The sequence below is a fragment of the Schistocerca piceifrons genome, chromosome 1 (assembly GCF_021461385.2).
Source record: "Schistocerca piceifrons isolate TAMUIC-IGC-003096 chromosome 1, iqSchPice1.1, whole genome shotgun sequence".
NCBI lineage: Eukaryota > Metazoa > Arthropoda > Insecta > Orthoptera > Acrididae > Schistocerca > Schistocerca piceifrons.
In genome coordinates this window covers 1,002,688,723-1,002,716,186 of record NC_060138.1, presented here as the reverse complement: position 1 = coordinate 1,002,716,186, position 27,464 = coordinate 1,002,688,723, and the positions used below count along the sequence as shown (strand labels likewise).

Here is a 27,464-nt window from a genome sequence, read left to right as displayed (position 1 = left end):
TCTTGCACATAGCAAGGTCATGTGGAATGTGCAACAGGAAAGATTATTTGTAGAGGTGTGACACCACCACCTGGAAACCTATACTTTATGCCTCTAGTGCCTGAAGAAGCACCAATGGATACATGTGTAAGCCATAAATACTGCAAGAATGAATAAGTAAAACACGCCTCTAAAAAAATCCGTTGCAAAGAGACTGATTTGTTCTCAACTACATGACAAAGTCAATTTAAGTTTCATGTTGAACTAGCACCACATTTAATCAACTATTAAGTTATATCCCGTAAGTGTGAGTGCCATGCATTTAGCATTTTTCAGTTTCGGATTTAACACGCGATTTATCCAGCTAAACAAGTTACTTTCTTACAGCTACACAAATGAATTGTTTAAACTGTAAATATATCTTCATTATACATTTTGTGCACAAATGGAGACTGTAAATATATCTTCATTATACATTTTGTGCATAAATGAAGAATACCACATATCCATAAGGGCACAAAACTACGAAGCTGATGAGATGAAGTTAAAAGTTTGCGTCTCCCACAAACAGCTGATCCCTTGAGATTGAGTATTCGTATTTGCAATTAGAGATTGATGATTGTACATCACAAACCTGAAGTAGTGTTTGAGGACTGAGGGGGGAGGGGGGGGGAAGAAAAACAGAAATCAACATAGTACCACTAACATCCTCCAGGAATATAATAATTATATTCTTTCCAGCACCAGGCACAGAAAATGAACTATTGCAAAACAGTATCTACTTATTTTCCTTTTTGCTTGATAGTGAAGCAGCAAATTCTAATATAAAAATTACCGATTTATGATGGAGGTTTGCAAACACACTTTGAGTATTAATTTTGAGCATATTAACTTCATTACCATTAACTGTAATTAACTGCAAACACTGCATGAACTGAGGGTGTATAAATATTCAGGAGAGTTATTAAGAGTTCCTTCAAATTCGAATTGTTATTTACATTTGACAGAATCCATAACGATGTTCCTCACTGATTCGCCAATAGAATTTATTTTTTTTTTTAAATTTTGGGGTTACGGTTCAATCTTACCCTACTGACACATATTTCAAATAGTTTAAGATGAATTGTTTATTTTTCCTACTAGTTTAACAGCTTCATATGCTTTTTGGTTGTTTTATTATTAGTACCCATTTCACACAAATCATACGATATCAATGCAAATTCCGCAACATACAAATTGTAAGATTCCTAACAAAGATCGCATTGAGAAGGGATATTCTATATTGCCGAAATCATTCTACCAACATGATAAGCGATTTCTGGCACCTGAAACTAGTAGGTCACTGCAAATGCATGTCCGCAATGTCAGCACGCAACTCAATCCTAAATGTAATTCTACTGTTCCTAGCTCTGTAACATTCTACTAGTAAATTTCAAACAGTTCTATTACGAGGGAAAATTTACTGACGATGCTGAGGGCACTCTACAAATAACTGACACACAAAGGTATGTGTAATTAACTTACAAACTAACTTAATTTTAAACTACACACGTCTAGACGCATGATAATGACATTTCTACCATCACCATAGTTTAAGGAAGTGGAGTCGGTGCCATCAGGTATAAGGTTGTAGGTCGCAAGATGGCGATAAAACATTACTGTGAGTAGCAGTGAACTATTAGCACAAACTGAATGACATCTTATCGAGCAGTTACCTGTGTACTGGAATTGCTGTCTTCCATGATCTTGTCCGTTTCCATATTGAGCATTGTTTACACCAGTACTATCAAAATCAGTCTAAATACAAGACAATCACTGCTCCTTGAACAAACCGGAAGTCGATGCCCTTATTTCATGAAGTGACGTCATTGACCTCTATAGATGGCAGTGGTAACGACGCGAGTGACATACAATACTGGGCCGTCTCCCGTTCGCATTCATATTAAGTGCAGTACATGATTACATTCGTCGGTTATTTGGCTAAAAGGTGAAGAAAGCGACACGTGACAAACGATGTACACCGTACCGATTGCGTACACCTACGCTGCAGCAGTGCTTACAACTTCGTAAACCTTAACAACATTCGCCTTTTCTCCTACACTTCGCGTGTTGATGTTGGTACCTAGTACGGAACGGAAACAATGGACGAACGAAATTGGGAAGGGAAGATTGTTTTGGATTCACCGAGAAGCGGGTGTAGCCGTGTCCCGTTTGTTGACAGTAAACACCGAACAGATACGAAGCGCTTTCCGAAGAGGGAAGACCGCGTAGTTAGCTTTCATTGTGTGATATTTCCTCACCCATGATTAAAGCTGAAGTGGTTTTCTTACACTTTGGTACACACTCAGTCATGTCCAAATCTAATCCGACGTAATTCTGTGTACCTGCACACTTACTACTTGCCTCGATATAGAAAAAGTGAAGTAAAAGTAAATATGAGGTGGATTCGTAATGTAAAATATTGTAGTGGTGCTCATAGAATGAGTATAAGCAATTTTGTCCCAACGATGCAGCGTGCGTACGCTATGAATCAACATTTCAAGGTATGTTTTGTAGCGTTTCGTGATTAACAGAATAACTTAACGGCGCGAGTAACTACCAATATTGTTTTATATTGCCGGTAGTCGACAAGGCGTTTCACAAAAGTGTCCACGCATTAGAATTTAGAACAACCCATAAATAAATTATGGACCGATTAGTGAAGTTTATCGCAATTTCTCTTTCGCGCTGCCAACTTTCTCTTATCTTATCGGCCGGGTTACTTCAAGTGCTGTGCGAAATATAGTGACGTTGTAGGCAGATCGTCAAGTGAGCAGGAAAAATGTCTTACACTACTGAACAGCTGAAAAATTTCACTAAAATTGGAAAGAAAATAATTGGCGCTGGGTTAAACTACAAGTATGTCTGTAACATATGTTAACATTCACATTCTTGTTAAGTATATTCAAGGGGTACTTTGAACGTGTCTCAGTATATACCTTTTATCGATTCCGTCGCAATTTAAAGTTTTTCTGTAGTCAAGGGTAATCCATCTATTTGTCATCATTGTCGAAACTTTAAATATGGACCGTAGATTTTCAACTCATCACATTTGTTAGATTTTGTTCTCTGGAAGTACAAGAATATTTCTTTATTATACAGACGTATGGACCCTACCAATGTTAATAAGAAAACTACAGCCAGCGATTGACACTTGCATGATTTTGTGAAAATGATACAAAACTTCTCACTGAAGAGAATGTTGTACCTTTTCTTAATGCCCTAGTTTGTATGCGGTTTTGTGTATTAGAGTATTTTGCCAAATTTCAAAATTAGGGCACTATGAGACGAGTATATTTGCGAGAAGTCTGTAAAGGAAGAGTTAATGTAAGAAATCGATTCTGTTCACTCTTCTGCACCCAGCATCCGACAAACGAGGGATGAGTTGAAGTGTGGGTGCCGTATGTTATACATTTGTATATACTTACAAAACGAATGAAAATTAATCTGTAATGTGTGTCACTGGGCGCACTAAAGAGGTTTAGTACAACTTCATTCCCCTCGTTATTCTAATCCCCATAGTATGTAACAGATAGGACCACACTTGGTGAAGAGAATTTTGTCTCTTCCCCTCCATCTATTTGTTCTTGAGGTTAATGAGTACCTCCTCATATAACTTTCTCAAGGTATTGTGACAGTTCCCAGTGAGGAATGTGTAACATTGTATATGCTATTAATACATATGCTCATTTTCCAGCATTCATACCAAAAGACACCATATAACTGTACTAAAACAGCTCCTATCTGACCTTAAAAAACTGAAGACAGTATTTGACAAACATACTTAAGAGAAATTAAAATGGGAAGTATCAGTACCAAAGGTCTGCTGCCTTTATTGTGTGTTCGGTGCTAGGACATAAGGGAAAGATCTGGGAAATAAACATACTTATAATCATTTTTCCCTTTATCCATTCAGACTTGAGGCAGGAAAACAGAGTAATCATGGTGTGGAATACCTTCCACCACAAAATGTATGTTGTATGTAAACATAGGATAAATTGAGAAGTCGCTATAGTTAATATTTTATTACCAGATAGCAGCACAAACAATGATATCAAAAAAAGTTTATAGCACAGTTAGTGATGCCTTTCAAGAAAGAAAGAAAATAAACTGCTGCAGGGGTGCGAGTATTTTGTTATTCAGTAACTGCTCTCTTTTTTTTTTTTTTTTTTTTTTTTTTTTTTTTTTTTTTTTTTTTTTTAATGATTTGATCACTTGCTTTATGCATTATCTCCAGACTGACATCTGACAAAACGAGTTCACGTCAAAATTTGAAAGTCTAAAATACTAACTGTACAAAGTCTGTCAGTTTCAGATTGCTTATTCAGGGCTGTATCCATTATGGCTTTAATAGTGAATTTTTGTCTGAGTTACACTTAAACACCTTTATTACTTTTTGTGATATTTATTGCAGAGAACTGGTGAAACTAAGCAAACAACCAGCACCAAAGACTCCTATAATTTTTTTAAAACCAACATCAGCGTACATTACTGAAGGTTCCAGTATCGAGGTAAGAGAGCACTTTGTGCACACATTTTTTAATCACTGTGTTTATGAAGTCTGTATTTTGCAAGATACCTTTGTTTAGCTTTTTGAATTTGGCTTGTTTGTAACAATGATCCATCAGAGAGAGGGAGAGGTGGGGAGTTAGGTAGGTAGAGCATAGTGGTCTTATTAGTTAGGCCTGTGTTGTCTATGTACAATGACATGTTTCTTATTCTCAAGGCTAAAATGGTGCTGATTTTAACCTCATATCAAACAATATAAAAAAAATTAACAACTAATTGTCAGCTCTTGGCAGCTTTTAAGGAACAATCTCAAGCCGTATTGTAGTTCCTACTAATACAGAAGTGTGCCTCAAAAGACTTCATGAACATTTAGAGAAAATATCAGTATTATTCGTGCAACAGAAGAGGGATTCCACACAATGGACAGTCACATTAATGCATACATCAGAAACCTAGACTCTGATCAGTAGTCACAACGAATTCCATTACTCCCTGCATCTCAATAATTCAAGAAATGGTATATTCATTACAGATGACAATTCACAACAAATATCTGTCTGTAACTCTTACAATTTGGGTGTTCAAAAGTGTTGTCGGTATGGGACGCCATTCCTTCCTGAATATGTTTTATAAATCCTGAAAGGTGTGAGGTAGTGACATCTCCTGAAAGTGTCCTCCAAATTCTCTATGTTATTAATGTCTGGCAAATATGGAGACCACTCCGTTCATTCAGTGTCATTATTTGCAATGTTGTAGCAATTCTACAAGGATGAATGTTATCCTAGGGGAAAAAAATCTGAGGTTATAGTCACCATAGAAAAGGTGAACATACCCCGTACTGTTTTTAGTGCCATAATTAAACTCTGCTGCAGTGATACACAGTGCTCTTGGATCAATTGTGGCACTCCCAAATCATGTGTCATCATCCTTTGTAATTGTCATATTCCTATATATTTTGCACTTCATTGTGTGTTTCTTGTTTTTGCCATGTGAGCTCATTGCAATGTCTGGATTCAGCACACTGCCATTGTTCCAGCCATGGAAATTTAAGATATCATATCAATCTTTATGTTAACTAGTGGGAATCAATTGAACAAACTATTTTTGAGTATGTAATTCAACTATTCAACTGTGGGCACACATTGTGAAATGGGTCTGGACAGCAAGGGGCATCTAAAGAACTAGTAAGGCCAGAAGGTATTTTGCCATAGCAGGGGACCAGATACTTTTGCTGAATTAGTAATGCATACTCCCATCAGATAATTTGTTATGTTTTTACTTTTCTGAAAACCTGTCAGCATTCAATGATGTTTGTGAAATAATCATCAGGTAATATTTCTTGATTTATACTGTTAGTAAACTTGAGTAAGTGTAAGTTGTGCTATTGTGAATATATGGTCTTCTGAATTTGTAACAAATTTGGAAATAATACTGGGTTAACAGCATGTAGTGAATTATCACACTAATTCAGTCTTGTGTAAAATGTAAAGTAAATTTTGATTTACTGCTATTGTACTGGAAAATTGGAGTTTGTTTGTGAATTAGATAAAGCCCTTTTTATGCAGTTTGATGACACACTGTTTGATTTAAAACACAACTTCGTCATTAATAGTGAAAGACCACATTCTGTTCAAAATAATCTCTTGGTCTGACAAGAGGGAAGGCATTTTTGATAATGTCATCTATCAGTGCCCACAATACTATGGAAGGTTCACTGAAATTGGTAAAGAGACTGGAATGGAGCACTCCTAGTCAAAAAGAGCTCAGCAGCTAGTAATCCTCTTAGATCTAAGGTAGTTTAGACAGTTGATGTAATGGAGCTGAGCATTTCGCTAAACCGCAGCCATTGGGTAATAATTTATAAACTGCCACCAAAGAATGATCCTAGTAATTTGGAAGGCAATTGAGTGTCAGAGTAAGGTATATAACAAAACGAGTGAAGAGTAAAATTAAAATGTATGATGGATTTATTTGTCAGGAAAACAAGCCATAGGGTAGATGGGGATAAAAGTGCACATTTTTTGTTTTACTAAGTATTTTTTAAATACTTGCAGCAATATTATATCAGTCATTCATGCGACACCTAATTTGACATCTTGGTAACATCGTGTAAAAGTCGTCATGCAATTATTATTAGGGGAGTAATAATAGTTTTCTGAAAAAAATAATTTTGCGTACTCTGATTCCAATCAAGTAGGAGGGGGGGGGGGGGGGGGGAAAGAGTACATGGGCCTGGGGGCAAGAGACGCAATGGCATACATTTATCCCCAAATGAAGAGAATAAAAAGAATTACAAATAAATATATGGATAAATGTATTAAGAACTCATAATTTTTCAGCAAATTCCAAAATTAAATGTCATAATGGTCTGAGAATAATTATAATAATAATAATAATAATCAAGGGAATTGCAGTGCTGCACAATTGCTTGTTCTTGCTCCAATGATAGTTTTTGAGACTCGGCCAAGTTGTGTGTCACGGGGAATGGGGATCTTGGCTTGACCCCCAGATTGCGAGGATGGAATAAACATCTATAAAAAAAACCTCAGTCTCAGGGTGTGCTGCGCTGTTGAGGTGGAACAGTCGTTAGCAGGTGCATGCCCGTTGAGGTGGAACAGTCGTTAGCAGGCAACCTCTCAGGAGCCTGCCACATCTCAGTTGTATAAGGCTTACTCAGGCATGCGGGGTTCTGTCTGAATGGACCCTTATTTCCCTAGCTGCTTAAGGGACTGAGATGGAACCCTCAACATCATCATCTCCTCCCAGCAGGAGGAGAAGAATGAGGGAGGCTAGTCCTCATGAAAATAAACTTGTTAGTAACGTGGCTGAAGGAGTCATGACTCAGAATGTCTTTGTAGTGTTCAAGAGGATGGATGGGACATTTGAAACAGTGCCCCCTTCTATAGCCATAAATGTCCAGGAGGGCTTGCTGGCACCCCAAAGTCCAGGAGGTAACAAAAATTGGGTGAGTATGACGTCATTGTTGAGTTGCATAACACCTTTTTGTGTGGTCACCTGTCATGATATTATGGACATTGACATTGCCGAACTCAAACAAGAATGAGCATCAGAGGGGATAAGAGATGTGGAGCAAAGGACACATAAGAATAATGGAGAAATTGAGAAGAATGCCACCTTCACTGTGACATTCAGTTCTACGATGCTACCTGAACACATCATGGCACATTTCTTCCAACTCAGGGTTAGGCCCTATATACCTTATCCTATTCGCTGCTTCAAATGCCAGCATTTTGGCCGTACAAAGCTGAGTTGCAGAGGTGAAGCAGCCCGTGAGAAGTGTGGAAGGGCAGCCCATTAAGCTGGGTGCAACTGTACATCTCAAGCAGTCTGCATTAATTGCTCTGGGAGCCTCCCAGTCTGGAGCCGAGACTACCCTGTTTTTGCAGAGGAATGCAAAATTTAGGAAATAAAAGTGACCAAGCAGATCCCCTATGCAGAAGCCAGAAAGGAATATAAGGCGATGAAACCCCCTGTCTTTGCCACTTCTTATTCTTCCTTGGTGTGGAAACCCGTTCCTAAGGCCGACGCTTTGACACAGGTGACATACAGCATCTGTACTTGCACCTGCATGTGCCAAAGCAAAGTTACAGAAATAACGATCCATGCAGCTACTGTGGAAGAGACCAGTAATGCTTTCACAGTGATCAGCCCAGAGGCACCCCAAACATAGAGTGCCTCTCAACATCCACTTTCTTCAAGGAATAGTGGCTCTCTGCCTCCTTTCCCCCTCGTCCTTGCTTAGAAGGGGACAGGGAAAGGACCTCAGCATTCGGGTCAAAAGTTATCCCAGGCACCATCAGATATCATTCTGGCACATCTGACTGATGATGATGACACACACCTGTACTTAGAGGCTCACCTTTACAGAAAAGATGACATTCTGGTGACAGGGCAAAAGGTGGGGTTGCAGTGCTCGTCAAGGACACTTCTCATTTCTCACCTCTTCCCTTAACCACAACATGACAATCAGTCACTGTTCAGGTAGAGGCCCATGTTGCCATCACCGTGTGCTCTGTGTACCTACCACCCCATGAGCCTCTTGACAGTGGAATCCTCACTCATCATCTTGATGAGTTACCCTGTCCCTTTCTCCTTTTAGGGGACTTAAAGCCATGCAGTTGACTATGGGGTTCTAACACAACCTGCCCCAAGGGTCAGGTACCTGAGAATCTGATACATACAATAGATGCCACTGAGAGACCTTTTCAGATGGGCTAACTGGATGCTTTACAGGCAGTTAGCGGTTTTCAAGCAGTGTGACAGTGTCCAGAACTGGGTGGATTACATTACAGCTGTGATTCACCATGCAACTGATGCAGCCATCCCAAAGTCAATAGAAACACCTAGGAGCCGACCTGTCACTTGGTGGCATCATGAGTGTCGATCCCCAATCAGGCACAGGATGGTGGCAATGTGCAGATTCAGTCGATGAACTGCAGTTGAGACTTGCAAACTTCGGAAGGGTGTGTGAAAAGGTGAGGCAAATAATTTGAGAGAGTAAGCAGAGGTCTTGGCAAGAGTTCGTGAACTCCATTAACAGGTCCACATCCACAAGTAAAGTATGGAAAGCCATCAGGAGGATCTCAAGGCTCAGCTCTTAACCGCCAATAGTAGCTGTACGAATACAGGGGTCTCTTGTAACATCGCTGAGAGACATAGCTCAGACAATGGTTGAATCGTATAAGTCCATTACGGGTGATTCTAGCCAGGATCTCACTTTCTGTCGATATTGGGAGACGCAAGAGAAGGCTGATTTTGATTTCCATTCCACCAACATGGAGGAATACAACCAGCCTTTCCCTCTGTGGGAGCTGGATTCTGCATTGTCAGTAGCTTGTGATATGACCCCAGGAAATGACCTGATAACTTGTAGCATGTTGAAGCAGCTGGACCAACGGTCGGAGGAGGTCCTCCTTCAGCTCTTTAATGAAATTTTGATGGCAGGCAACTTTCCCAGTTCATGGAAAGGATCTATTTTAATCATTATTTTAAATCAGGGAGGGATCGGTCAGACACCGGTAGTTATAGTATTAGCGTAACAAGCTGCGTAGGAAAGACACCGGAGCGCATGGTCAATCGGCGCCTAGTGTGGGTTCTTGAAACCAGGTCCCTACTCAGTCACTCCCAGTGTGGGCTCAAGAGGTATCACAGCACACTTGACAACCTGGCCCTGCTAGAAGCAGCAGTTCAACAAGCTATTCTTCATAAACAACACCTTATCTGTGTTTTCTTTGATTTGGAAAAGACCTAAGATACTACCTGGAGGCATAATATTTTGTCGCAGCTCTATCAGTGGTGATTCCATGGATGTCTACCCATTGTCATATGGTCCTTTGTCTTGGACAGATATTTTAGATACAGGTTTGGAAATGTCCTATCTGACCATTTTAAGCAGGAGAATGGTGTCCCACGAGGTAGTGTCGCAGCATTCCCTATTGCAATATACAGTATCACCTCCACAGTGCTACGTCCCATACTGTGTTCTGCGCTTGTCTACTACTACTCCATCTTATGTGCATCCTCCAGCCTCGTGACAGCTACTCAGCAATTGCAACTGATGATCAGGTGGTTGGAGGAATGGTCTTGCACAACAGGTTTTAAATACTCATTGGAGAAAAAAGTTTGTGTTGATTTTAATCATTCCTGCTGTCTTTTGAATTTATCTGTTTTAAAACTGGGGGAAAGGTGCAGTATCTGGGCCTTACTTTTGATGATAAATGAACATGCCTACCACACCTTAAAGAACTGAAACTGAGACGGCGCAAGGCCTTAAACATCCTTAAATGTGTCTTGGGGACCCAACAGTGCATGTCTGCACCAACTTTATAAGGCCTTTGTGCGAACTGGCTTGAATACAGAGGCCAGATTTATGGGTCAGCGAGGCCTTCATACCTCAAAATGCTGGATGCAATTCACCACGAGGGTATCAGGCTGTCAACAGGGGTCTATTGCACAATCCCTGTTGCTAGCTTGTATGCAGAAGCCATTCAGCATCGTTGTCTGGTGGTACACCAAGCATGTAGGACTTCCTTCGTTCCTATGTACCAGCATCCAGCTAAGTTTTACAACTGCCACTGGTACAGCTTTTCGACTATTGGCTACAAGCAACAAGGGATCCGTGCAAGGGAGAGCCTTGAGCTATTACGGTGGGGGGGGGAGGGGGCATTAAGGTCCAAAGCCAGCCAGGGGTGGAGTAGGGTATTCTCGTGGCTACTACCCAGACCCAGAGTGCTTTTGGAACTTACTACGTACAGGAAGCATTTTTACAATTAAATTTAATTGGATTTTACATAGCCACCCAGAGTTTACTACTGTCTACATGGATGGTTCGAAGCAGGGAGATTTTCTCATATGTTCTGTTATATTCCCTGACAGTGTCCTCAGGACATGGCTCCCAGGGTAGTTTCCTGTTTATTACACGAAATTTTTTGCTATCCTGAGGGCAATGGAGCAGTTGAGAAGGTATAATGACAAGAAATTCCTAATCTGCTCAGATTCTCAAAGTGGTATTCTCGCTGTTGGGCAGATGTACCCAGCAGATCGGATGGTGCAGCAAGTGCAGGATGCTCTCCTTCCCTTGCAAAGGCAAGACAAGGAAATCATTTTCTACTGTGTCCCAGGGCACATAGGAATTCAGGGAAAAGAACTCTCTGATCTGGCTGACAAGGTGGCTTGCTCCCTTCCTCCTGTTTGCTGTTCAGGACCCTGCAGGCTGACAGTTCATTTGTGACCAGGAAGACCATGTGTCGGTGGCTCAGTGGCTGGAAACAAGGAATAATAAATTACATTCCATAAAAAATTCAGTGTGTCCATGGTTTACCTCCTTCTGCTCATGACTGTCTGAAGAAGGGCCGGGACACAGCTGTCAATATGACTTATTTTAACTGAGTGTGTTTTACATGGTGATCTGAGGGTTGAAATAGGTTTCCCTGAGGATCTGTCCTCTATTCTAACTGATAAATAGGTGAGTGTTGTTCGTGTGTTAAGATTTTGTGTGGTGTCCAGAATTCTTCTCAAAATATTGGGTGCGAGATCTTAATGTGTCACAAAGTGGCTGGATCACGTATTATTTATAGGTAGTCATCCAGCAGTGGTTATCTGATCGTTTTTAACCGTGTCTTTACAGGTGTTTTATCCATGATTTTATCCAGTTACTCTGCTGTGTCTCATTGGGATTTTATTATGGGCTTTTCTGAAGCTCACCTTATTGGGGTTGCCTTAAGACTCTTGTAGTGAGATTAAACTTGATAGTCCATTTTTTTTACCTTTCTCCATAGGTTTTCCATTATGTTTGGCGGTTAATCATTAATGCAAAGGTGCTGATGACCTTGCTGTTTAGTGCCCTCCACCATAAATCATCATCATCATCTGGAAGAAAATAAAACCCAAGAAATAAAGTTCAGCTAGTATATAACATACATTTAGGCAAAGAAGTTGGTATAAGGTGACACAGTTTTCAATAATTACAAAGTCATTTGTGACAGATGTTTAACAACTTGTCCTGAAGCAAATGTTTACGTGTAAATAGTAACAATAGAACTGCCCTCGGGTGTGCACCAGGCGAATGGAAAGCAAACCTAAGCAAAGCATCCAGCTTAACTACAAGGATCAGCAATTAAAGAAATCTTTGAACAGGTAAACACACAGAAACAAAATAATTACCTAAACACACAACTGCGCCAAAAACCTCGAGAAAACAAATACCTACGTAAAGACAGCCACAAAATTAAAGGATAAGATCAACATATCTAATAACGCAAAATACAACTCATTAATAGGTGAAGTGCAATGTGACACCTTCCTCGAGGAACTTTTCAAGTGTGATTCTCAACCAGATATCAGACAGTGGCTGAAAGCACCACAGTGACAGGATGCAAACTAATACTGGCTTTGTCTTTCCCAGGGACAGTTGTTGAAGCCCCCTCGGAAGCCGAAACTACACCAGGATCTGTACGCTTCTGCACTTACGTGCTTAGTGACAAGGTACTTCTAAATACGTAACTGTAAATACCAAGGTACCAGAATGCAAGATTATCCTCCTACCCAAAACGAAGGTAATGATTGAAAATGGCTAGCAGAGAAACAGTCTTCAGCATTTCTGTTACTGGCAGTCTTTATAGCCCACACTGCACTGTGGGGTTACGCACCTAAGTGGGTCGATCAGAGGTATATTAATCAATCTGAATGATCCAGTACCATGAATTCTGCCTTCTCAATACCGAGAAACAAATCACTTTCTCCAGTGTTGGCTGACCAGTTTGCGGTCCCATCCTCACCCCTGTAATGGAGTAACTTCAAGGAATTCCATGTCAGCAACTATTTCCCATCTATCTCCTCTGTTTCTATCATCCAATTACAGAATGCCCATTACCAGAGCTTTTTTGTAGCACACATTGTCCAGTTTTCAGGTTTTTTACATTCATAACTATACTGAAGCTGAAGATCCAACATGAGATGTCATTAGTCGCCTTTGGTGTCGAGATCCAGAACAGGCCTGCAGCCATTCCTTGTCATAAGAGGTGACTAACAGGAGTCTTTTTATTTGGTCATTTTCACCTTGGTATTTTGACTATTCTTTGGACTTCTGAAGGTTGTCACTCTTTCCACTTTTTCTTAATACTTTCCCCCTCACCCTTTTTTTGCTTTTTAAAATGTGGCCCTCATTTTGAGTTTGACCTCAACTTTCCAAATTTTAGAGAAGTGCTGGTCATTTGGGGAAGGATGCCTTACTGTGGTGCATTAACTCTCCACTTGCACTGTTATCTTTTGCAACTACCAATCAAGTGGATCTGTGTTTACATCCAAACACCAGTATGGCAGCCAGTCCACCGTGGTGGGGTTTCCATGTACCCTCTTGGTGGTAGCCCACTGACAACTTGGGGGGGGGGGGGGGGGTAGTACCCAAGGGGAGAGCCTCTGACTGGAGTGAGTGGTATTGGAGTGGATGATCTGCAATGAAAATGGGTCAAACTTAATGGTGGTTTTGTCAACATGGCCATCTCAACAGTCAGGAAGAGAGATGTTAATGCAGAGGTTTACAATCCTATACCACTTCCGTCTTTGATCATGCCTCAAGACGGGAACCATGTAAGGAGAAATGGATGTGGACAATTTGCCAAGTTTTTTTTTTTTTTTTTTTTTTTTTTTTTAGTTGAAAATATTGAAGATTGGTTTGGGGAGTTTGCTGCAATAGAAATGATGAGAAATAGATCTTTGCTGATCAAAATACTGCATGCTGACCAATCGCAGGCACTTGAAGCCTTTGTCAAGATAGAAGATATGCCAGTCACTGTTTCTCCTCATAATGAGCTCAATAGAATTTATGATGTTATCTTCCATTGGAACCTAATGCTACAAACTGATGAAGAGGTGGGTGCTAATATGGCACAACATGGAGTCCATTGTGTTCGCCACATTCAGAGGTGATCCAGGGATAATACAGTAGACACTGGAATTTTTATCATAGCCTTTGAAGGCAACATTTTACCTGAGAAGGTTAAGTTCTTGGTTTATAGGTGTCATGTCAGGCTTTATTTTCCTCTTCTCTGATGAGATGTTTTAGGTACCAAAGGTTCAGACTATTGTGCCCCTCCCCCACCCTCTCGGGTCTGGGTGTTGGAATAGGTATGAGGTATTCCTGCCTGTCATAAGAGGCAACTGAAAAGAGTCTCTCACATTTTGGCCTTTATGTGATGGTCCCCTGTAGGGTTTGACATCCATTTTTCAAAATTTTCCAGAAGAGCGAGCCAACTAGGGAAGGGCACCTTACGTGGTGCATCCATTTTTTCTCATTGTGATTTTGCAGTTCTGCTCATTCTCCATCTATTGGGCAAGGACATCTTCCTGTGTGCATTTTCCTCCCTCCACTATACGGTGACGTTTTCTGTGCTGACCATGACCATAGACTTCTTTGCACCTCATACCCAGCTCAGTAGTCAGTCCATTGTGGTAGGGCCGCCATGCACCCTGTTGGTTGTAGTCCCCTGACTACACAGGGATTGCTCTGCTGATGCCTGCATTGTTAACTCCCCACGTAGGCCAAGGAATAGATGCCCGTCTCCCAGGGACATTGAGACTCCCGACAATAGCCATCCCGCCAGGTGGCCCTTGCTGAGGTGGGGTGGTGCCTGTGGGGGAGGCCTGTGGTCAGAGTGAGTGGCACCAGGGCGGATGACATGCCATGAAGCTTAGTACGTCGTCTCTTGCTGGTGGTCAACCACCAGCTGTCTCTCAGTGTTCAATTTAATGCACAGGAGTATAACCCCAAATCATTTCCCTCCCTGGCCACACCATGGGAGGAACGCCAGGCTAAGGATGGCAGCGAATTTTATTTGCCCCAGTACCTTGTATGTTCGAGAGTTGATGGGGTATCCTTCGTGTCGATGAAGCAACAGTTTTTTGTTGAGCAAATGGTTCAAATGGCTCTGAGCACTATGGGACTTAACATCTGAGGTCATCTGTCCCCTAGAACTTAGAAATACTTAAACCTTACTAACCCAAGGACATCACACACATCCATGCCCAAGGCAAGATTTGAACCTACGACCGTAGTAGTCGCACAGTTCTGGACTGAAGCGCCTAGAACCGCTCGGCCACTGCGGCCGGCTTTTGTTGAGCATTTGGAGGACAACTTTGGAGAGGTGGGAGGATTGTCCAAAATGCGATCTCGGTCAGTCTTGATCAAAACAACATCCTCTGCCCAGTCACGGGCACTACTCGCCTGTGACAAGCTGAGGGATGATTCTGTTACCATCATGTCCCACAAGAGCTTAAATATGGTCCACGGTATCATATTTCACAGGGACCATCTGTTGCAAAAGATGAGCTGCACGCCAATTTAGAGCGGAGAGGAATTCATTTCATCCGGCGCATCCACTGGGCTCTGACGGATAATCGGTTGCCACCAGTCTGAGCTACGGCAACTCCTAAGCTTTACACCTGCTTTCTGCATTGCTCTCCAGGAAAACTGGTTCCCAGCAATGCGGACCCCTGCCCTTCATGGCTGTAGGGGATATTACAAGAACTGTAGCAAATATAATAGAGTGTTAGGTGGAGTTTGCATCTATGTCCTAAACTCAGTATGTAGTGAACCTGTGCCCCTTCAAACTCCTCTTGAAGCTGTGGCCGTCAGGATAAGGAATATGCAAGAAATACTGTTTGCAGTGTATACCTTCCTCCAGATGGTGTGGTACCCCTGAACATCTTGGCTGCACTGATTTATCAACTCCCTAAACCTTTCCTATTTTGGGAGATTTTAACGCCCATCACCCCCGTGTGAGACGGCACCGTGCTTACTTAAACTTTACTGTTTCTGCTCGACCTGTGCCTTTTAAATACTGGGCCCCCAACATATTTCAGTGTGGCTCAGGGTAGTTTTTCGGCCATTGATTTATCACTTTGCAGCCCAGGACTTCTCCCATCTGTCCACTGGAGAGTCCATGATGACTTGTGTGGTAGTGACCACTTCCCGATTTTCCTGTCGCTCCCCCAGCGTCATGCCCACGGACACTTACCCATATGGGCTTTAAACAAGGCAGACTGGGGTGCTTTCACCTCTGCTGTTACTGATCTCCCCCACATAGTACCAACGATGTGGTGGTTGAGCAGGTCACTATAAAGATCGTTTCTGTGGTGGAAAACATGATCCCTCATTCTTTAGGGTGCCACCAGCGAAAATCAGTACCTTGGCAGTCGTCGGAAATTGCTGAGGCCATTAAAGAGCATAGGCTGGCCCTACAGCGACATAAGTGGCACCCTTTCTTGGAGCACCTAATAGATTCCAAACGGCTCGATGCTTGCTTGTGCCAGCTTATTAAAACACGGAATCATGAGTGTCGGGAGAGGTATGTCTTGACCATTGGGTGCCATACGTCCCCTCCCCAAGTGTGGACGAAGTTCACACATGTTTTTGGGTTCCAGACCCCAGCAGGTGTCCCTGGTGTTAACATCGATGGCGTGCTATCTACAGACACAAACGCACTTGCCGAGCACTATGCTCGAGCCTCTGCGTCGGCAAATTACCCCCCAGCCTTTTGCACCATTAAATGGCTGATGTAAGTGAACCTTATAACGCCCCATTTACAGAGTGGGAGCTTCTCAGCACCCTTGCATTTTGCCCCGACACAGCTCCTGGACAAGATCGAATGCACAGTCAGATAATTAAACATCTCTCGTCTGACTACAAGCAACATCTCCTTTTCATCTTCAGCTAGATCTGGTGCAACAGCATCTTTCCATCTCAATGGCGGGAGAGCACCATCTTTCCCATACTCAAACCTAGTAAATACCCGCTTGATGTGAATAGCCGCAGCCCATCAGCCTCACCAACGTTCTTTGTGAGCTGCTAGAATGTATGGTGAGCCGGCGGTTATGTTCAGTCGTGGTCTCATGTGGCCTACTGGCTCCATGCCAGGGAGGTTTACACCAGGATTGCTCTACCACTGATAATCTTGTGTTCCTCGAGTCTGCCATCTGAACAGCCTTTTTCACACACCATCACTTGGTTGCCGTTTTTTTTTTTAAAAAAAAGCTTATGACACAACCTGTCGACGTCACATCCTTGCCACGTTATATGGGTGGAGTCTCTGGTGCCCGCTCCTGATTTTCATCCAAAATTTTCTGTCCCTCCATACTTTCTGTGTCAAAGTTGGTGCCTCTCATAGTGCCCCCATATCCAGTAGAATGGGGTCCTGCAGGGCTCTGTATTGAGAGTATCTCTGTTTTTAGTGGCCATTAACGGCCTAGCATTAGATGTAGGGCCATCTGTCTCACCAGTGTATCAACTGTCTGGAACCACACCCTCCTCGTTCACTGCAATAATGACTACCATCTCCATCTGACCGAACTCCATCATTTAATGGCTACTTGCTCCATAATTGGCATAGTTCTTCAGGAAACAGGGTTTATGGCAACACACCTCCCTGCTCCAGTAAACTACAAACCCTGCTGTACTGGTCACATTAATTTTGAGAGAGCGTCCGATGGGGTCTGTACTATCCTCACACACAGACACTTCCAGTGAGCAGGTGACCCTTACCACTACAGGGGAGACCATGGGCGTTCATGTCTTCCTCTCAGTTCGAATGACAATATGCAATTATACTCCCTCATGGACCTTTCCACTATTACTAGCTGTTTGAGTTAGTGGAAGAGCTACCTTCCCCTTCCTGTTATTGAGGGACTTTAATGCCCATAATCCTCTGTGGGGCAATGAGAGTGTATCCCAGAGGCTGAATATTAGGACACCTTTCAGAATTGGATGTCTGCCTACTCAACACTGGAGCAGCAAGACAATTCAAGAAAAGGAAGCAGGAATGTTGGGAGCAATATGTATAATCTGTACGATCCCACACCCTGTCAAGCAGGAATGTTGGGAGCAATATGTGCGAGGGCTATGCCGAAAGTTTTTAGCAGCCCGTAAACCATAAGGCGGAGGACAATGGGGTTGTTTTCATTTGATAGAGCGATGTTTTTTGACCTTGGGACGTGCGCGCGCGGCCCCTGGCTAGCGGTGATCCCCCCATGGTGCGGTAAGAAAGCACAGGCAGTGCTGAGTCAGAGACGGTGCAGGATGGAGCTGTCGCGTCGCGACTTTCGCGCCATGATTTTTTACGATTATAAAAAGGGTTTAAGTGCCGAAGAATGCCATTCTTTTTTGCTGTGTATTTTTGGTGAAGCTTCCCCTTCTAGGGCCACAGTTGGAAATTGATTTCGCGAGTTTTCGAGGGGTCGGCAGTCAATTGAAGATGAACCTCGTCCCGGTCGGCCAGCAACAGCTGTGACTCCTGAAAACATTGATGCTGTGAGGAAAAAAGAAGATCCACATCTTACATTTTGTGACATTGAAGGGACCCTAAATATTGGATCAACAGCAGCACAGACCATGGTCACTTAGGCCGTACTAAGAGATGTGCCTGTTGGGTGCCACATTCCCTGACAGAAAGCCAAAAGGAGGAGAGAGTGGACTTGTGTCGTTTCATGCTCAAAAAATTCAATGGAGGGAAGTCCCAAGACACCTACAAGATCATCACAGGTGATGAAACGTGGGTCTGCCATTATGACCCTGAAACAAAGAGACAGTCTTCTGTGTGGTGCTTTCCAGGGGAGGAACCATCCACAAAAGTTCAACGAAGTCGGAGCTCTGGGAAAAAGATGGTGGCAAATTTTTTCACAAATATCGGGCATCTCACCCCTGTGAGCTTGGACTACGTCGTACAGTCAGTGCTGAATGGTACGTGAACAATTGTCTTCCAAAAGTCATCGCCACATGGAAGTCACAGCATCCAAAGTCCAAGAGTGGGCACCTTCTGCTGCATCACGACAATGCATCTGCGCACAGGGCTGCCAGAACGATGGACTTTCTGGAGAAGGAAAAAGTGCGAGTGTTACCCCATCCCCCCTATTCTCCTGACCTGGCCCCCTGTGACTTCTTTCTGTTCCCTAAGACTAAGGAAAAAATTCAAGGGCAGCGGTTTTCATCAGATGAAGAGGCCATTGCAGCATACGAGAGTGCACTAAGTGACATCCCAAAAGAAGCTTGGACTGAGACATTTTCTAAGTGGTTTCAGAGAATGGAAAAATGTATACATGCTAATGGAGAGTATTTTGAAAAGTTGTAAACTTTTTTTGCAAATAAATTTTTTTCGCACATTCTGCTAAAAACTTTCGGCATAGCCCTCATATCATCTATGCGATCCCACACCCTGTCGAGCAGGAATGTTGGGAGCAATATGTATCATCTGTACGATCCCACACCCTGTCGTCCCAAGTATGGACTAAACTCCACCGCATTTGCAGCCATCCACCACCCATGGTGGTTCCTGGCATCCTTGTCAGTGGCAAAATCTGCACTGATCCTATGGTACTTGCTGATTGTTTTGCAGCACACTTCGCTGAAGTGAACCTGACGAAATCCACGACCAAATGCTAGAACATCTTTGTGCTGACAGCATTAAACATATCCTCTGGCTTTTTAATTGTATTTGGTGGTAAGGAGAATTTCCCTCTCAATGGCAGGAAGATATTATTTCTTTCCTGAAACTGTGAAGGAACCCACATATTTTAACTAACTTGAAGCCGTAGGGCATATATCATGATTCCAAAGTGGCTTTCTGGCTTTCCAGCCAACCATAGATCTGGTTCATCTGCAATCTGAAGTGAACAATGCTTTTGCGCATTGCCAACATCTGATTGCTGTGTTCTTTGACCTAAAGAAGGCATATGATACCAGCTGGTGGCATCATGTCCTATCTACATAGCATGAGTGGGGTTTTTAGAGCATTTTACCCAGTTTTATCCAGAATTTCCTATCTCTCCAACTGTTTCAGGTCTGAGTAGATTCAACTCTCAACGATCAATATGTACAGGAAGCTGGAGTCTCTCATGGGTGGTTCTGTGTGTAAAGCTGTTCGCTATTGTCATAAATGCAGTGGGCCCGACAGTCACTCTGTCACTGTATTTAGATGATCTTTGCCTGTATTATGCCCCTGCACCACTGTGCACCACTGAGTGCCAACCTCAAGGGGCTGTATAGAGAGTACATGACTGGACCCTGAATCATGGCTATCATTTGTCTCCTGCAGAATCTCAAGTTGTGCATTTTTGCTGACTCTGGACTGTGCACCTGTACCCAGAAATTTATCTTGGTGACCAGTTACTTGAAATCATTGAAACTTTTCAATTTTAGGTATTTTACTGGAGTACAAACTAACGTGGGTGCCACATGTCTACCAGCTCAAGACAGCTTGCATAGAGAAGCTAAATTTTGTTCATTTTCTTAGTAATTCCTCGTGGGGCATGAATCACATAATTCTTCTGAGATTTTACGAGTACAAAGTGCTGATCTTATTCCGCTTGGACTATGGATGTGTTGCCTACAGATCAGCAGCACCATCCGTGCCGAACTTGTTGGATCCTGTTCCCCACACTGACGTGCAGTTGGCAGTGGGGGCCTTCAATACGAGCCCTGTTGATAGCCTCCCGGCAGAAACCGGTATCTCACCTCTATGAGTTAGACGGCAGCAGCTTCTAACAAATTATGCAACCACAATCTGTCAAGTGCCTATTCACCCATTTCACTCAGCTGCGTTCTACAACCAACAGTTCAGACTGTTTGCACATTCCCAAAATGAGATTTCCACTCTGCAGCAGAGTGTGCCCTGATATGAAACTTCCTGGCAGATTAAAACTGTGTGCCGGACCGTGACTCAAACTCGGTACCTTTGCCTTTCGCGGACAAGTGCTCTACCAACTGAGCTACCCAAGCACGACTCACGCCCCGTCCTCACAGCTTTACTTTTGCCAGTATCTCGCCTCTACCTTCCAAACTTTACAGAAGCTCTCCTGTGAACCTTGCAGAACTAGCACTCCTGAAAGAAAGGATATTGCGGAGACATGGCTTAGCCACAGCCTGGGAGATGTTTCCAGAATGAGATTTCCACTCTGCAGTGGAGTGTGTGCTGATACGAAACTTCCTGGCAGATTAAAACTGTGTGCCGGACCGAGACTCGAACTCAGGACCTTTGTCTTTCGCGGGCAAGTGCTCTAGAAACTGAACTACCCAAGCACGACTCACGCCCCACACATTGTCCAAAACTGGATAGACCAACTGGGATCTGACTCAAAACTCCTTTAGTTTGTGTTCCTTGAATTCAGTCTTGAGCACCCCCCCCCCCCCCCCCCCTCCCGTGGCCTGTACCCTGTCATGTGAATAGGCTAGACCTCTTGTGAGACCAAGAAGGATGTGATCCTACCCTTCTGACACCTATTTTATTCAATCATCCACGGTTATTCTAATCTGGTATGCATCTACTCAGACAAATCGAAATTCAGTGGCAGTATTGGTTATGTATTTGCTGAGTTTCTGTAGTGTATACACTGCAGAGTTGGTTGCCATATATCAGGCTATGCGTTACACTAAATCCCTGGCCATGACGAACTTTCTGATCTGTAGTGATTCCATGAGTTGCTTAAAAGGCATATCCCAGTGATCACCAACATTGAGGACCTACTGGTTGACCTCCACAGCTCAGGAAAGACAGTGACCTTCATTTGGGCACCAAGCCACATAGGCATTCCAGGAATGAACTAGCTGACTGTCTAGCTGAAGATACAACTGTAGGAGATCAATTTGACACTGGAATACTGGGCACCAATTTAAGATTACAACATAAAAACAGTATGTTGAGACTCTAGGAATTGGAATGGTGGGCTACTACGACACAAAACAAGTTGAGAGTAATTAAAGTACCCACTAAGATGTGGATACATCTTTCCTGGCCTTTCGTAAAGATGCCATTGTATTATGTCGTCTACACATCGGCCACTTGATACTCATCCATGAATTCCCTGTGCATCTGGAGGATCCTCCTCACTGCAGCTAAGGTAGCCTCCTGATGATAGCACATGTTCTTGTTGAGTGTGTCCTGTGGGATGATCGGTGGCACACTCTCAACTTACCTACCTCACTATCTCAGATGCTTGCAGATGATGAGACAGCCACTTCAAGAGTGTTGCATTTCCGAAGTGAGAGTGGATTTTGAATTAAACTGTAATATGCCTCCACTTTCAATGTTAGTAGTGGTTGTGGGTGAGAGAGCCTCTCCCTGTGGCGCGTACCTCCTCATGTGAACGCAGATTACTTTTTTCCCGCCCTCAACCCATTGTACCTTTAGACTCTCTTCTCAAGATACTGCCTGGGTTCTCTCTATTTTCTTTTACCTATTGTGTTATAACCACTGTCAAGGCCGTTTTCAAACTCTTTGATTTACTTTTTTCACTTTTCACTTTTACCTTTTCACGTGTGAGACTGATGACCCAGCACTTTAGTCCGTTAAACACATCAGCATCATCATCGAAATGTCGTCAGAATGATCATGCATGCCACAAAAGCGATAATTTCTCCCTTCTTTAGTGGTACCATACTAGGACCTGATAACATAATTCTCCATACTTTTACATCATTAATACTGTTCCACCTAGACTACAAATGTAAAGGCCAGTTAAATGAAAACGAGATAGATGGAAGAAAGTAATGACCGTACCTGTTAATACATTTATCCCATGCAGAGACAACACAGTCAACACCTTCATGGAAAAATGTTTGCAGTTGCCTGTGGTACCATGATTTAAATTTGCACATCTTCGAGTCCAAAGCATATTGACGGCCACGAATGTATTTTTTCAGTGCTCTAAAAATATGGAAATCTCATGGAGAGAAATTGTAACTGTATGGAGGATGTGTAAGGGCTTCCCAATGAAACTCAAAATGTAGACTGGCCCATATGTTGCTAAGGTTGTTTAGAGTACGTTGGAGGAGTTTACCAGGGAAGCCCTTACAGATCCTCCCTACAGTCCCAATCTCTCCCCATGTGATTCCCTTACCTTTGGAGCCCTGCAGGACTACATTCGTGGCCATCGATTTGCTTTGGACAAAGAGGTGCATGCCTGGGTATAATCATGGTTCATAGGCAGCCGCAAACATTTTTTGATAAAGTCACTGACTATCTTGTCTCAAAGTGAGATAAATATATTGAAAGTTATGATGATTACTTTTGAAGTAACAAATAGTTTAATTATTATCCCTCCCTCCCATCTATCTCAGTCGATTTGATTGCCTGCTATACACAGGATTTGGATCTCTGTTAACTATGCTGTATCCTGTTCTCTACAGTGGTATGAGGCTAGGGCCTGGAGTGTTTCCCATCACTTACATGAGCAGTATTCTGGCAGAGGATTGTGTCTCACTACTAAACATGCAATGACAAATACTTGTAAACCATACAGTATAAGCCCATTATTAACTGTGCCAGAACTGCCACAGAGCTACTGCCCCCTCATTGCTACCTTCTCCTCCTAATACTACTACCTCCTCATACTGCCCTGCCATTGCCCGTGCGCAATCCTGCACCCCCCTCCCCTCCCTTCCCCTTCCCTCCACTTCTCGTACCACCCTGATCCCCAGTCTCACTACCACTCCCCCTTTTCATTCATATTTCCTTTGCCCTCATACATGTGGAGGAGCTTGCTGCAGTTCATATCCTCTGGAAGAGCTGAGGAAGTTGGTAGAAATGATGATTATAATAGGTGCATATTGACTCTTTGTATGGTATTATGTTATTAAATTCTCTGTAACACTGTAGCATAGATTTTATATGGTATTCTTTTTATTATTTCCTTAGATTTATCCTGATTCCCATGTAAATGAGGAAGTGGAACTTGGAGTCATAATTGGACGAAAAGGAAGAAATATTTCAGTAGCTGATGCTATGTCTCATGTTGGTGGTTACTGTTTGGGACTGGACATGACTGAAATAAGTATTATTGTAAGTAATTTCTTGTAATAGTTGAATATTAATTAGCCTTTCCAAGCAAGTTTAATTTCTGTTCATCGCCATCTTCATCATCATCATCATCAACAACAACGACAACAACAACAACAACAACAACAACCACCAACAACAACAACAACAACAACAACAACAACCACTTCTCATCCACTTCTGAATAAATGCTGCCAGACTTCTCCATGCATGTGTGTCCTTGCTGCCATTTCAATTTTTGTAATTTAATCTTCTCAACTGCAGTTTGATCATTGTCTTGATTTATTCTTACCTCTTGGGTTTCAGGAAAAATCTTTATTGGTTCATATGCAATAAAACCTCCTTTTTACATATTTCAGCGAACTGACCCAAAATAGTGTAAAGTGCAAGAAAGTGTAAAATACAGAAAATCATAGCAAACAACAAGCAAAAATGAATAAATTATTCTTACTGTCATTCCCTTTTTATTGTTCAAAACATGAAATTAAAACAATTTAAATTTTGACCATTTAAAAAATGTGACATAATCAGTTGTTTTTGTTTAGCTCTGCTTGTCTCCCTGCAGTATACTAAGCATCAATCACTAAGGCAGTGGCAGAGTGCTGGCTCGCTCAAATGTGCACACTGGTTTCCCTCTCCATTCTGATCGTGTCACATAGTGTAAATAAAACACGGAAGCATAATTCTGTTGTGAAACCACATTAAAAAGATATTTGTGTTCTATTTGATGTTTATTACTGATAATCATTATAAAATTATGGTAATTAGGACTTGTAACACAGTATTGGTTAAAACAATAAAGTTGGCAGTCTTCATAAACAGAGAGCAATAGGCATGAAATGTACATTTTGTCGCTGAAAAGATCACTCAATTCAAGGACATCCAGGGTGAGAAAGAGGGTGGAAATTGTCATATTATGGAGCAGCTTGAGGAGCAATGCTTACATCTTACAACAGGTCATACCAACATAAGACTGCATGCCTAGTGTGGATTAGCATATATCACGTGGAAGAAACAGTGATTCGTGAAAGGCCATATACAGATGGCAGTCTTCAAAAGCAGAGTTTATTTGTGTAAATGACAGTGAAATTAAATTTAAGCTGTTATTATACAATGCAATGAGCAGAAGGAAGGTTGCTACTAGAGTCACTGTTGTCAGATTGGGATTATCATTAAGGCATACTTTCCCACCCTTCCATACATTGGAACCTATAATATAGGCAGCTTTAGACTTAGAGAAAGCTTTTGACAATGTTGACTGGAATACTCTCTTTCAAATTCTAAAGGTGGCAGGGGTAAAATACCGGGAGCGAAAGGTTATTTACAATTTGTGCAGAAACCAGATGGCAGTTATAAGAGTCGAGGGACATGAAAGGGAAGCAGCGGTTGGGAAGGGAGTGAGACAGGGTTGTAGCCTCTCCCCGATGTTATTCAATTTGTATATTGAGCAAGCAGTAAAGGAAACAAAAGAAAAATTCGGAGGAGGTATTAAAATCCATGGAGAAGAAATAAGAACTTTGAGATTCGCCGATGCAATTGCAAATTCAAAGACAGCAAAGGACTTGGGAGAGCAGTTGAATGGAATGGACAGTGGCTTGAAAGGAGGATATAAGATGAACATCAACAAAAGCAAAACAAGGATAATGGAATGTAGTCGAATTAAGTCGGGTGATGCTGAGGGAATTAGATTAGGAAATGAGACAATTAAAGCAGTAAATGAGTTTTGCTTTTTGGGGAGCAAAATAACTGATGATGGTCGAAGTAGAGAGGATATAAAATATAGACTGGCAATGGCAAGGAAAGCGTTCCTGAAGAAGAGAAATTTGTTAACATCGAGTATAGATTTAAGTGTCAGGAAGTCGTTTCTGAAAGTATTTGTATGGAGTGTAGCCATGTATGGAAGTGAAACATGGATGATAAATAGTTTGGACAAGAAGAGAATAGAAGCTTTCGAAATGTGGTGCTACAGAAGAATGCTGAAGATTAGATGGGTAGATCACATAACTAATGATGAGGTATTGAATAGAATTGGGGAGAAGAGGAGTTTGTGGCACAACTTGACAAGAAGAAGGGACCGGTTGGTAGGATATGTTCTGAGGCATCAAGGGATCACAAATTTAGCATTGGAGGGCAGTGTGGAGGGAAAAAATCTTAGAGGGAGACCAAGAGATGAATACACTAAGCAGATTCAGAAGGACGTAGGTTGCAGTAAGTACTGGGAGATGAAGAAGCTTGCACAGGATAGAGTAGCATGGAGAGCTGCATCAAACCAGTCTCAGGACTGAAGACAACAACAACAACAACAACAACAACCCAGCACACTGATAATAAAACTGTTTTCTGTGCTAATGCTGCATTACATGATCATTAACTTCGTGTATAGTCTGCATTTTCTGCTTTGTTCCAGGATTGTCTTTGAGCAGGAATACAATGCACTTTTTGCAGAAATCTGTATTAAAATCAGTGTTAAAGGTCATGATAACATCAAAGAAAACTTAAAATGCAGGAAATGTTGTAACACAGCATTGTTAATGATGTGAAAGGATTGTATTGAGAGAACAGGACTTCTGTTGGGACCAACAAAAATGAACATAAAAGTGGGAAAACATAAAATGCAGGAATGTAAAAGGGGTTTTACCGTACAATGCATTAATCTGACTTCATGCCCGATGTATATTCATTTCATTTTCATGGAAGTCATAATTATGTCTTCCACTCCATTTTGTTGCCTGGTCTGTGTACTTCTCTCTGTTTTTCCCAGTATGAGTATCTCCTGTGCTAGCTGAGTGAGCCTAATTTCTGAATGGTTCTCATGTTACAAGTGAGTCTCAATACCATCTACATCCATAGTCTGGCAAACGACTGTGTAGTCATTGGCAGAGAGTACTATTTATGGAAGCATGCAGGGATAACCTGAAATGCCACTTGGACATAATTCTGACATTGGTGTACTGCTCCCAGTAAAAGAAAGGGCGATGGGGAAAGATGACACAAAGATTGGGTGGAAATGGTGAAAAATTAAAGTATTAGCTTTTGCCAAAATAGAAATTTTTTTTCAGAGGGCAAAGAAGTTAGTCCCAAGATGTAGATGTGGTTAGGCTTTCTATAGCTTTTTTTTCTTTATTTCAGCCAGAATTAATGATTCTAATTAATATTATTTTGCTTTTTTTCCAGAATGAGTGCCAAGCAAAAGGCTTACCTTGGGCTTTGGGCAAAGGTTTTGACACTGCTTGTCCTGTGAGCAGATTCATAAGCTGCGATGAGATACAGGACCCAGGAAATCTACAATTATGGTTAAAAGTTAACGGGAAGACTTTCCAGGATTCCAATACTTCAGATATGCTTTTTTCAATCCCAGAGTTAATAAGTTACGTCTCCAAATATATCACACTGGAAGAAGGTGATATGATCCTTACAGGATCTCCACCTGGCTTCGATCGTGTTCAGCCTGGAGATGTTATAGAAGCAGGCATTGGAAATATTCTGGCCATGAAGTTCCCTGTTAAAGCTAGAACATAAATGTTTATTATGTATGCTGCTTTAAATTGCAATGGAATTGTTAACTTGAAATTTTGTGAAATAAAGTAGGTGTCTGAA

The 27,464-nt window shown here is 42.0% G+C and overlaps 2 protein-coding genes across 7 annotated transcripts in view; one reads left to right on the top strand and one right to left on the bottom strand.

Annotated features, from left to right (window-relative positions):
• LOC124794726 (beta-TrCP) overlaps positions 1 to 2,028 on the bottom strand; it is a 115,978-nt gene extending 113,950 nt beyond the window's left edge. For all 4 annotated transcript variants that reach the window (XM_047258363.1, XM_047258523.1, XM_047258447.1 and 1 more), the window contains exon 1: positions 1,695 to 2,028. In XM_047258363.1, coding sequence (XP_047114319.1) covers positions 1,695 to 1,748 — 54 coding nt within the window. In that variant the 5' untranslated portion in view covers positions 1,749 to 2,028. The remainder of the gene's footprint in view (positions 1 to 1,694) is intronic.
• On the top strand, positions 1,920 to 27,464 carry LOC124794964 (acylpyruvase FAHD1, mitochondrial). Of its 3 annotated transcripts, none has more exons than XM_047258899.1 (4): positions 1,920 to 1,966; positions 4,433 to 4,529; positions 23,727 to 23,870; positions 27,042 to 27,464. In XM_047258899.1, the coding sequence occupies exons 1-4, from the start codon at positions 1,935 to 1,937 to the stop codon at positions 27,384 to 27,386; spliced, it is 618 nt and encodes a 205-aa protein (XP_047114855.1). In that variant the 5' UTR covers positions 1,920 to 1,934; the 3' UTR covers positions 27,387 to 27,464. The 3 variants fall into 3 exon arrangements, with proteins under 3 accessions (XP_047114855.1, XP_047114768.1, XP_047114685.1); XM_047258812.1 differs by lacking the exon at positions 1,920 to 1,966 and adding an exon at positions 1,978 to 2,045; XM_047258729.1 differs by lacking the exon at positions 1,920 to 1,966 and adding an exon at positions 2,679 to 2,877.

Bases quoted from the DNA above. Each gene is read 5' to 3' on its own strand.
- LOC124794964 (XM_047258729.1), top strand. From the start codon at position 2,801: ATGTCTTACACTACTGAACAGCTGAAAAATTTCACTAAAATTGGAAAG. The intron at 4,530-23,726 runs GTAAGAGAGCAC...TTATTTCCTTAG, and splicing joins CTGAAGGTTCCAGTATCGAG to ATTTATCCTGATTCCCATGT. The intron at 23,871-27,041 runs GTAAGTAATTTC...CTTTTTTTCCAG, and splicing joins TGACTGAAATAAGTATTATT to AATGAGTGCCAAGCAAAAGG.